Genomic DNA, 12720 nt, shown 5'->3' with positions numbered 1-12720 from the left:
TTATTGTTATAGCCGCGAATCGCCCGATTTTTTTTCATAATAATCGGCCGATGCCGATTTCATAAAAACGGCCTATATTTCGGTCGATCTCTAATGTAAAGTATTCCATGCCTGGGATTCGTCTTTAAAATTCTGTGACATTACTGAAGAAAACTGAATAGATTGATTATAATATTTGTATTTTTCGTTTTCTGTGTAAGCAGTCTGACATACAATAATCTTGTTTTGCCAGGTGTTAAAAAAGGAGATCGTATATCAATTTACATGCCCATGGTGATCGAGTTGGTGGTGGCAATGCTGGCATGTGCTCGAATCGGGGCTATTCACTCCATAGTTGTGAGTTCTTTCTTGTGTGTCAATGAATATTTTATTCTTCCCAAATAGAAAAAAGTCTAAATACTGCTGCTTAGTCGGTGACTACCTAATATTACAAATACAACCATGTTTTCCAAGTGCTCAACAGCTAGATCCGTTCCAAATGCAAGGGGTAACAAAACCAGGGCTGTTAATATACATAACAGCAAACAAACACTCTTGTGCACTAGTGTGATGTGCAGGTGGTCTACTACTCAAGGGATAGTTTCTCTGGCCTTGCTGCCCTCCAGGATAGGGAATATCCTAGTAGCCCTAAAAAAAAGGGCGCACCAGGCTAGTGCATTATCCCAATTACATATGTTTATTGATAAAAACAGTGTAAAAACTACTCACAAACATGTGGATAAATATTGCTTGTAGAGGCTCTGAGGAAAAAGGTACTCCTTCGAAACCTGTCAGCCAGTAGCTGTCCTGATGTTCTTCCCTCTGTCATCTTTAGACTGTCGGCTTCAGGACTGATTGCCACAAATAGTTGGCTTTTACAAGCAATATTTCTCCACATGTTTGTGAGTAGTTTTTACCTTGTTTTTATCAATAAATATATGTACCGTATTTATCGGCGTATACCGCGCACTTTTTTCCCCTTAAAATAAGGGAAAAATCGTGGGTGCGCGATATACGCCGATACCCGCTTCCCACGCTCAGTTTGAATGCCTGCGCCGACGTATACCGAGTGCAGTACACTCAGCTACATTCGGCCAGGCTCGGCTTTGCTCGTGCTCACGCTCTGTGACGTTTATGCGTGAGCACGAGCGAAGCCGAGCCTGGCCGAATGTAGCCGAGTGTACTGCACTCGGTATATGTCGGCGCAGGCATTCAAACTGAGCGCGGGAAGCGGCGATTCGACAGGGAGACAGCGCGGGAGAAGCCGGGAGGACACCACCGAAGCCGCAGACGGACGCCGGACCCGACGAGGCCGCTGATGGACGCCGCGCAAGACACCACAAAAGAATTGTGGGTCCACATTAGGGGTACGCGCTATACGCCGGAGCACGCAATACCCCGATAAATACAGTAATTAGGCTAATGCACTAGGCTGGTGCACCCTCTTTTTTTTTTTTTTTCTGTCAATATACATTATAGAAAATGGAGCAAAGGAACACAAAAAGATTTAGACCACACTCAGTGCCCTGAGAGGTCACTGTAGAAAGATAGACTGAAGGTAATCGTAAAAAACAAAGAAACTCTGCTCAATCCATGAGTGTTAAAAACAGTTTATTGTCCTCAATCTAAGGAATAAAAGTGTAAACGACTATGATACCAAGTCCCTGGGCTTTGATGAGCTAAGGTCGTCCAATGCCGTGAAGGGGGCTGCTGAAAGACAAGCCCTGGGAATGAAAGCCGAGGGGCCGGTGCAGTGGGACGCAGGCGTATCTTGTTGCCATGACGTGTTTTTTATGCGCTTTAAAAAAGCACTGGCGTGAAAAACCCGTTGTCACGGCAACCAGATAGCCTCTATATTGGTCCTTCCGTCTGTCAGCTCCCTGTAACATCATCTGGGCACACTGACACGGCATCTTGAGCAACTCGGCTTCCACTCCCCAGGGCTTGCTGAATTTGTGCCTCTCTCAGCAGCCCCCTTTACGGCATTGGACGACCTTAGCCCAGGAGCGGGTGATCCAGGCTCCTCCTCTGCGACGAGGGACCACATTGAAAGCCCACTGCCCATACAGAACAGACATCGGGGCGCACATGTGTGCAGGCCGCTGTGAATGAGCCTTTATTACTCATAGCAGTGCTTCTAGATCTTCCCAAAGAAAGAGCTAGCTGCTGGCGGATCAGAAAATCCAAGAGTGCAAGGTCCCCCGATCTGCTTGAATGTATATATAAAGCTCTGCGTAAATTGTCGGCGCCATTATTTAGGTGCTTGTAATATATGTAATAAATTATAAATGATATTATCTGAGCGAGAAATTACGGTTGGCGAAAGGAGCCGAACGGCGAGTCGGCGCTATACTGCGCATGCGCATCGCCGTTCGGCTCCTTTCGCCAATCGTGACGCGGCTTACGCGACGGGGGGAGAGCTCGTTTTTGGGCAAAACGTCAATCAACAGCCTGTGAGGAACGCCCACTCCCGCGGGACTCGCAACCCGGATGGACGGGTGAATATGCTGTACCCAGGTATGTACAGCAGGAAAAAAATATTAAGAGCATTAATCGTGATGGAATGTGGGGGAGCAGTGGAATAAAAAAAAGTTGTTTTTAAGGGGGAACCACCGCTTTAATGAACTAACTGCCTATCACTTTTCCTTCTTTTTCTCTCCTCTTTATCCTTTCTTGCTTCTATACTTTTGTGTATGTCTGACTGTTTCTTACTCACTCTCTGTCTTGTCTGTTCCATGCACACTCTCGATATACGTTATTTGCACTACATTTTCTTTCCCTTTTTTACTTCCTTTTTTTTTTTTTTTTTTTACAATACTTTTTTTTTTTTTTTACAATCCTTTTCCCTCCTTTTTTTTTTCCCCTCTCTGCCTCCTTTCTGTTATTGCGCTCTTTCTCTCTCGCGCTTTCTCTTTTTGCACTCCCATTTTTCATTCTCTCCCTCTTTCTCTATTTTTTCTCTCTCTTAGTTTGCCGGATTTTCAGCTGAGTCTCTATGCGAGAGGATCCTGGACAGTCACTGTTCGGTTCTAATAACTGCAGGTAAACTGAGCACGTAAAGGCAATGCTGTTGTAGTTTAGTATATATTTTATTTATTTTGTTTAGGGCAGGGGTCTCAAACTGGTGGCCCTCCAGCTGTTGCAGAACTACAAGTCCCATGAGGCATTGCAAGGCTGACAGTTACAAGCATTACTCCCACAGGCAGAGGCATGATGGAACTTGTAGTTTTGTAACAGCTGGAGGGCCGCCAGTTTGAGACCCCTGGTTTAGGGCTAAAAGAAGATGTCTGTTTATGTTAAAGGGGTTGTAAAGGTTCGTCTTTTATCTTCTAAATTGGTTCCTTTTAGGCTGCATTCACATCTAGGCGGACAAAATCGTGGCGTTTTGTCCCGCGAATTGCGGCGACAAATAGCGGCGTTTTGTACCGCGATTTGCGGCTAGATGTGCCCCTAGATTGTCCCCTTATGGAGATGGTTCGTATATCCTATGCCGAAAGCCGCCTGAAAAAAAGGTCCGGGACTTTTTTTCAGGCGGCAGGCGTGGAGATGTGAACCATCTCCATAGAGGGCAATGTTAAATCATCCCTCTGGCGTGTCGGGGCGGCAGCGGGCGTCACACTACAGGCGACAAAACGCCTAGGTGTGAATGGGCTCAAAAGCTAGTGCATTGTTGGTTCACTTGTCTTTTCCTTTTGATTTCCCTTCTAAATGTTTTTTTTCTTTGTTTGAATTTCTCACTTCCTGTTTCTTCTCAGTAAGCTTTCCACCATCATCTGAGCGGTGGAAAGTCATTTAGACCAGCTTACTGAACACCTTAGACCCGGTTCACACTGGGGCGACACGACAGGCAGCTCAGCCGCCTGACGTGTCGCGTCCCATTTAATGCAATGGAACCGTTCTAATAGGAGCGACGCAAGTCGCTCCGACTTAGAAAAAAGGTTCCTGTACTACTTCGGGGGCGGCTCGGGGCGACCTGCATTGACTTCTATACAGAAGTCGTTTTGCAAATCGCCTCTGAAGTCGTCCTCAGGATGACTTGCAGAGTCGCCCCCGAAGTCGTGCCGCCTAAGTGTGAACTGACTCTTACTGAGGAGAAACAGGAAGTGAGAAATTCAGACAAAGAAAACAAAGAAAGAAAACATCTAGAAGGGAAATCGAAGGAAAAGGTAAGTGAACCCAACAATGCACTAGCTTAATGTAACATTTTTAGAAAATAAAAAACGAACCTTTACAACCCCTTTAAGTATGATATGAGAATAGCTTAACTAAATTGTGATGGAAATTTTGCTTTAAAAATTAGTTGTTTGCTTCAAACTGTTCATGTCATTGATTTTTTTTATTGATTTTTTCATGTTAAAAAAAGACGAACCTCCACAAAAAAAAATAAAAAAATTCCTTATATCGGACACCGCAAACAATAGCTATATAACCAATTTTTTTCAAAGCCTTAGGAATGGGCATGTTCACAGTAAAACGTGGAAGTCAATGCTAAAACTAAAATCCCTGCATCTATAGCCACCAACATGCTAACACTAGCCTATCTAGCCCTGAAAATAAAAAATCAATATACATATCTTTTCTGCAGGAGATCCGACACGATCTCCAGCGGTGGAAGCTCTGATCCCACACTGAGCTGTGGAGGTGGATGCAGAGGACACATCTGTCAATGGAAGCCCCATAGTAAGTCTATGGGAGCCGTCACTTCCCATTCATTTCACAGCCGTTGTCGGCCTTCCTGCAGAGCTTCTGCCGCTGGAGATCGGGTCAGATCGCCTGCAGAAAAGGTATGTATACTGTTTTTTTTTTCAAGGCTAGATAGGTTAGTGTTAAACCCCATACACACTATTATATTTTCTGCAGATTTTTGTCTTCAGATTTACCTAAACCATATAATGAGGTCAAACTTTAAGAGTTTCAATTTGTATGCAATCAGGCCGGCCCTTGTACTACATGGTTTTGGTAAATCTGAAGACAAAAATCTGCAGAAAAATCTAATAGTGTGTATGGTGCTTTAGAATGTTGGTGGCAATAGATGCAGGGATTTTAGTCTTAGCATGGAATTCCACTTTAACTTACTGCAAATATATACTTCACATCATCCCGCAGAAAAAACTCTAGGTTACTTTTTGAAAGCCTTTCTTCCAATCCAGTGTACTACTTCCTGGGGGGATCAAATGATCACAGTGTTCTCTCCTCCTCCATGCCTGTAGTCAGCAGAGACCTATAGAAGCCAACCTCCTTGTGTGAACAGTGGATACTCTATGGGCCAGATTCGGCATTGAATTACGCCGGCGTATCTATAGATACGCCGCGTAAATTCAAAGCTGCGCCGGCGTATCTTTTTTCTGTATTCAGAAAGCAAGATACGCCATTAGCCTAAGATCCGACTGGCGTAAGTCTCTTACACCGTCGTATCTTAGGGTGCATATTTACGCTGGCCGCTAGGTGGCGCTTCCGTCGTTTTCGGCGTAGAATATAGGTCGTTTACCTTAGGCTTTTTCGGCTTAAGGTTACTCCTGCTATTAGGAGGCGCACGCAGTGTTAAGTATGGCCGTCATTCCCGCGTCGAAATTTGAAAAATTTACATCGTTTGCGTAAATCATCGTCCGTGAATGGGGCTGGACGTAATTTACATTCACGTCGAAACCAATGACGTCCTTGCGGTGTACTTTGGAGCAATGCACACTGGGAAATTCCACGGACGGCGCATGAGCCGTTCGGGAAAAACGTCAATCACGTCGGGTCACCAAGAATTAACATAAAACACGCCCCCTCATCCTCATTTGAATTACGCACGCTTACGCAGGCCCCATTTACGCTACGCCGCCGTAACTTAGGAGGCAAGTACTTTGTGAATACAGCACTTGCCTCTCTAACTTACGGCGGCGTAGCGTAAATACGATACGCTGCGCCGCTGTAACAATGCGCGCCCCTACCTGAATCTAGCCCTATATCTCGCACTGAAATCATATCAAATGCAAAAATGGGTATTCGTATTCATGGCTCCAATCCAGGCTAAGAAAAAAACAAGGGCTCAGTGAAACCGGTGGTGGATGCTATAAGGCATATCTTTAAAACATGTACTGAAATAAACGTCCATGGTTCGAAATATCGATCAGCATGAAAAACAGGAAGTCTGGGACATGATGGACTCCATGGACCAAAATCAGAAGTGACCCGCGCAGGAGCCTTAGGCCTCATTTACATTGGTGCGTTACTGCAACAGCTGCCACCACACACTACTTGCGATGGCGCAGTGCCATTCATTCTGAATGGCACCTCGACATACATTGCAGACCAAAGTGTGTTGCAGTGCACTGAAAAGCAACGCATTGCAGCGCTCTGTCAAAAAAATAAAATAAAGGTCCCATTTCTGGACAGCTGATCTGCATGAAAGCCCATTTTGCGGCACGTGTTGATGTGCAAAAAAATTGTGTGCTGCACATCAATGGTAATATGTGAACCTCGCCTTACTGAAAGCATTTAACACTTTTTGTTTTTTGTTTTTTTGTGTAGGACCTAGGAAGACATGTCTGACATTTTAATAAAAATTGCTCTTTCTCTATAGATGGATTCTTCCGTGGAGATAAATTAATTAACCTGAAGGTGATCGCAGATGAAGCACTAAAAAAATGCGCAGAAAAGTAAGTACTGAATTTAAAGTAGAAGTCCAGTCAAATACTTTATATTTACAGGGATCCTCAAACTACGGCCCTCCAGCTGTTGCGAAACTACACATCCCATGAGTCATTGTAACACACTGACATTCACAGACATGACTAGGCATGATGGGAATTGTAGTTACTGAACAACTGGAGGGCCGTAGTTTGAAGACCCATGCCTTATAAGCTTAAACTGGCTCCTACCCCCATTCTAAGCCCTATACTAACTGCCCTGTAACGGAAAGATGTCTATACTTGCCTATTCTAAAGGGTGCTTCGGTCTGATAACGTAATCGGCTCCCAGGGACGGCTTTAGTGTTACAGCAGGGACGGCCTTGGATGGGTTCCCCATGATAAGCCTATGGGTGACATTGCCACTTAGTAGAGTAGAGTAGAGTAGAGAAGTATAGACCTCTTTCCTTTATAGGGTAGTTTATTATAAGTCTTAGAATGGAGGTGGGAGCAGGTTTAGGCTTAGCTAGTATTTTGACCAGACTTCTACTTTTAAGTAATCATATGCTTGACACATTTCAGAGAGTCATTGCCGGTGACTTGTCCTTAAGGTTCCCCTAACGGGAAAGTTCCTTCAAGGAAACTTGCCGACGGAAATCTCCGAACCTCGCCCGGTATCCAGGCTCATTCTTTAACATCCCCGTGGATTGGAGGATGTTAAAAAAAGAGCCAGGAGGCCAAGCAAGCCGTCCGAGCGAAGCAAGGACGTGAGGCCGACTGGCCACTTTCCTCGAAATCCACGTCGCCCTGGATGCCGGCCGAGGTTCAGAGATTTCCGTCGGCAAGTTTGCGCCTGCGCAGTCCTTGAAGGAACCTTCTCGTTAGCCGGAACCATATCGGCAGATCAGATTGCGCCTGCGCAGGAACTTTCACGATAGACGGAACCATAACGGCAGATCACCGGGCTTGTGCATTTACTGGAATCTCCATTGTTAATCTACTACAGTAGTGCAGTCCCATAGAAATGTATTGCTATACCTTGATTGACTATGCTGGCTTTGTGCTGGGTGACCCTGGTGAGAATTGGCCCCCTGAGCTATGGCAGCTGCTGCATTGTCTACTGCCAGACCTTATTAATATTAAACTGATCTCTTTCATAGAAAAATAAATACAAAATAAATAGTTGAAGCCATCAGGAAAAGTTGACTTTAGCAGAGGATCTTTGCAGGGACAGCAGGAGCCCCACTAATTGGATAGGGCAAATGAGAGTGCTTGGCATGCTTTAGGCCCCTATTAATATCTAACAGGCCTCCAATTTACATCCAAGCAACTAAAAACGTGCATAATCCTCGACACATACACCATCTACAGTGTTGCAACACGATGGGGAGGGGGCTTGTGTATGTTTTGTTTTATTTTTTAAAAAAGTTAATGCATGGACATTGAAGACCCATAGGAAATAGATAGGCTTACATAGAAATGCATGTATAAAAATGATGCATCAAGAAGCACATTATAATACAGGGCCCAAAATTTCAAGCCCTGAGCCACTAGCCAGGCCTTTAAAGTTTATCACCACCAGTTACCCCTCCCAACCCCTACCCTGCCCCTCTACTAATTTGGCTCCTAAACATGCCGTCGTAAATTACAATTTTATTCAGATCATACATGGTGTGCAGGGTCGTCTTTTATGTTAATTGGACCCTGGACAAACATTTGCAGACATGGTGCGGGAGGGGGTCGGAGACTGCAGACATGGTGCGGGAGAGGGTCGGAGACTGCAGACATGGTGCGGGAGGGGGTTGGAGACTGCAGACATGGTGCGGGAGGGGGTTGGAAACTGCAGACACGGTGCGGGAGGGGGTCGGAGACTGCAGACACGGTGCGGGAGGGGGTCGGAGACTGCAGACACGGTGCGGGAGGGGGTCGGAGACTGCAGACACGGTGCGGGAGGGGGTCGGAGACTGCAGACACGGTGCGGGAGGGGGTCGGAGACTGCAGACACGGTGCGGGAGGGGGTTTGGAGACTGCAGACACGGTGCGGGAGGGGGTCGGAGACTGCAGACACGGTGCGGGAGGGGGTCGGAGACTGCAGACACGGTGCGGGAGGGGGTCGGAGACTGCAGACACGGTGCGGGAGGGGGTCGGAGACTGCAGACACGGTGCGGGAGGGGGTCGGAGACTGCAGACACGGTGCGGGAGGGGGTCGGAGACTGCAGACACGGTGCGGGAGGGGGTCGGAGACTGCAGACACGGTGCGGGAGGGGGTCGGAGACTGCAGACACGGTGCGGGAGGGGGTCGGAGACTGCAGACACGGTGCGGGAGGGGGTCGGAGACTGCAGCCGTGGTGCTGGAGGGGGTCGGAGACTGCGGACATGGTGCGGGAGGGGGTCGGAGACTGCGGACATGGTGCGCGAGGGGGTCGGAGACTGCGGACATGGTGCGCGAGGGGGTCGGAGACTGCAGACATGGTGCGCAAGGGGGTCGGAGACTGCAGACATGGTGCGCGAGGGGGTCGGAGACTGCAGACATGGTGCGCGAGGGGGTCGGAGACTGCAAACATGGTGTGGCTACTGCAGAGATGGATGCCCCCCCTCCCTCAAATTATTTGAATGGATGTAGAGATGCGAAGACCGCAGACAAACAGGTACAATTTATGTAGGAGGCTTAATTTAATCTCGTGTATCACCTGATGCCAGTCACTTCACTGGGTTTATGTAAGGGTTTGCAACCATTTTAAGTTTGGCCATGCAAGCAACACAACTTCGGAGGACGCCGAGTACGGATGAGCTTAGGCGTGTTTGGACATGAGTCTGAACCTGCCTTAGCTATCCCGCCGAGAAGCTGTCAAAAGTGTACAGCCAATAATAAGTGAGGAATAATAATTCCCTGCCATGCAGCTGCACATCTGCAAGGGGCGTGTATATGTGTGGCTGCAGGGTGGGAAATGCCTCCGCTGCCTATGATTGGCTGTCTACTTTGACAGTTTCTCAGCGGGGTAGATCAGATTGGTTGGGACCTCATCCCTGATTCTGAGCTCTAGAGCAGGGATCCTCAAACTACGGCCCTCCAGCTGTTATAGAACTACACATCCCATGAGGCATTGTAAAACACTGACATTCACAGGCATGACTAGGCATGATGGGAATTGTAGTTCCTGAACAACTGGAGGGCCGTAGTGTGAAGACCCATGCTCTAGACTAGAGGGATCAAACAGTCCTCTGACCCTAGGCTGTGAACCTTGGATTTCTGCATCCAAGGTCAGTACCTACAATAGAAAATGTAATGGCTAAGTTTTTGGTATAAACACCCCCCCACACACACACACACACACACACACACACACACACACACACACACACACACTGATTGAACTGGATAGACTGGTTTCTTTATTCAACCTTGCCAACCATGTAAAGAAGAAAAAAATGTACATTTTTTTTTTTTTGCAGGGAAAAAAATATGCACTAATTATTTTCTCCCCACAGGAGCCTGCAAACCATTGCACCTGCGATCAGTGGGCTACTCTGCACACTCTCCCTCCAGCTTTGTGTCTGAACCTCCGTACCTGCTTTCAGTTACAAAGCAGAAGGAAGAGTGAATTGACTACAAGCGCTCATCGGCATCCTTGCAGTCCATTAAAGTGGAGCTGGGCACATATATCTGCAGTATTTTGTCCCGTAGCGGACTTCTGAACCATTCCTCTGTTATCAGCCTGAGTTTAACTCCTGACAAATTCTCAGGCACATCAGATAAAAGCAGCCTGACATTTCTGTCAGGGGAGGTTGCTAAAATAGATTAGCAGGGAGCTGGCCCTGTTACAAAACACCTCTTAAAGTCTCTGCCTATGATGAGAGGGGGTGTGTGCCTTTCCTCCAATCAGCAATTTTAGCTATTTTGGCTGTATGCACCACACTGTGTTAAACAGGAAGAGAAAATCTCCTAACACGATCTGAACTTTCTAAACAGTATATAAATGTGAAGACAGCAGATATACATGTAAAACAAATGTAGGGAGATTTGGTTCATCTCTGTGTATCATCCGAGGCTGTTCTCGTCACTGGGTGTATGGAGGATTTTCATCCTCTTTAACCACTTAAGGACCGGACCAATATGCTGCTAAATGACCCAAGGGGTTTTTACAATTCGGCACTGCGTCGCTTTAACAAACAATTGCGCGGTCGTGCGACGTGGCTCCCAAACAAAATTGGCGTCCTTTTTTCCCCACTGTGACTGCGACATTATGGCGGACACTTCGGACAATTTTGACACATTTTTTGGGACCATTGTCATTTTCACAGCAAAAAATGCATTTAAATTGCATTGTTTATTGTGAAAATGACAGTTGCAGTTTGGGAGTTAACCACAGGGGGCGCTGTAGGATTTAGTGTTCACCTAGTGTGTGTTTACAACTGTAGGGGGGTGTGGCTGTAGGACTGACGTCATCGATTGAGTCTCCCTATAAAAGGGATCACTCGATCGATACGCCGCCACAGTGAAGCACTGGGAAGCCGTGTTTACATACGGCTCTCCCCGTTCTTCAGCTCCGGGGAGCGATTGCGACGGGGCGGCTATAAAGGAATAGCCGCGCCGTCGTCCCGGATCGCTCCTGAAGCCACGGGGACTGCCCAAGTACCGGGGGGGGGGGGGGGGGGGTCCCGATCGGACCCACGTCTAGGCAGGCAGGTACGTGGATGTGCCTGTCCGTGCCATTCTGCCGACGTAAATGTACATGTGGCGGTCCGGAAGTGGTTAAGAAGTGCAAACCTTCTGCTGCATTGGCAAATGGGATTATAGGTTCTTCATTTGCAGATTCCTGTAAATGAATGACGCAGCTGTGTGGGCGGAGCCCCCACCGATTTTGAAATGTGACAGCGGGTGCAACGGATGCACTGCCCACTGTCACAGTGGAAGGGTTGAGGGGGTCAGCGGGGCACAATACAGGTGTAACATTCCAGAGGAGGACTTGGCTTTTAATGACGAGTTTCTTTTTTGTTTTATTTATTTATGTATTCATTTTATTTATTTATGTTGCATTTATTCTTTAAATGTTTTTGTCTGAATGTTTATAATTCCTATACTAAACACTATCTGAATATTTTACTGGTGTATCTTTCTAGGAATTACCCTCTGAAAAAGTGCATTGTACTCAAACATCTGGGCAGAGATGACGTTTTTTGTGATGGGACAAGCAATGCATCACCACCATGCAAGAGACCCTGCCCGAATATGCAGGTAAAGAGTGCATTTGGGTGTGGTTCAGCTGACCCAGCATGTTTTTTTGCAGGTCTGGTGAATGCCTGAAGTGTTTTTTAAATGATAGCAGCACTCCTGCCCACCACATTGTTCCCTGCTGCCTCCTGGTCTAAAATCCTGGTCCTTCCAGTACTGAGGCAATAGGTGACACTCACCGCTGCCCTCACATAATGCAGTACTCGATTGACCTATTGCCAGGTCCAAGCCTTGTCACGTGAAAGGGCATACCTGCTATTGTTCAAGAGCTGACTTTCAGAAAAAGTTGACTTTTGCAAAGGATCTTTGTAAGGGCAAAGAAATGTAATGGGGCATAGGCAAAGTAGCCCCTTAAATGGCACAGGTTAGTGCCTAATATTCTGCGGGGTGCAGGATAGGAAGGGAATTTGGTTGGAAACAGGTATCTTTTATGGAGATTCCAACCCATAGGGGGTTATTTACGAAAGGCAAATCCACTTTGCACTACAAGTGCAAAGTGCACTGGAAATTGCACTGAAAGTGCACTTGGAAGTGCAGTCACTGTAAATCTGAGGGGAAGATCTGAAATGAGGGGAAGCTCTGCTGATTTTATTATCCAATCATGTGCAAGCTAAAATGCTGTTTTTTTTATTGTCCTTGCATGTCCCCCTCGGATCTACAGCAACTGCACTTCCAAGTGCAATTTCAAGTGCACTTTGCACTTGTATAGCTAGATTCACATAGGGTTAGGCCGGCGTATCAGTAGATACGCCGACCTAACTCGGAATCTGCACCGTCCTAAGTTTAAGTGTATTCTCAAACAGAGATACACTTAAACCTATCTAAGATACGACGGCATGCGCCGGCGTATCTTGGGGTGCAATATTTAGGCTGGCCGCTAGGTGGCACTTCCAT

The 12720-nt window shown here is 46.8% G+C and overlaps 1 protein-coding gene across 3 annotated transcripts in view; it reads left to right on the top strand.

The window, feature by feature from the left end:
• ACSS2 (acyl-CoA synthetase short chain family member 2) overlaps positions 1–12720 on the top strand; it is a 68279-nt gene that overhangs the window by 25583 nt on the left and 29976 nt on the right. For all 3 annotated transcript variants that reach the window (XM_040330656.1, XM_040330654.1, XM_040330655.1), the window contains exons 4-7: positions 233–336; positions 2949–3021; positions 6548–6623; positions 11715–11829. In XM_040330656.1, the coding sequence (XP_040186590.1) occupies positions 233–336; positions 2949–3021; positions 6548–6623; positions 11715–11829 (368 nt within the window). The remainder of the gene's footprint in view (positions 1–232; positions 337–2948; positions 3022–6547; positions 6624–11714; positions 11830–12720) is intronic.

Source organism: Rana temporaria, chromosome 12, assembly GCF_905171775.1.
Source record: "Rana temporaria chromosome 12, aRanTem1.1, whole genome shotgun sequence".
Lineage (NCBI taxonomy): Eukaryota > Metazoa > Chordata > Amphibia > Anura > Ranidae > Rana > Rana temporaria.
This window is presented reverse-complemented; position numbering and strand designations above follow the sequence as displayed.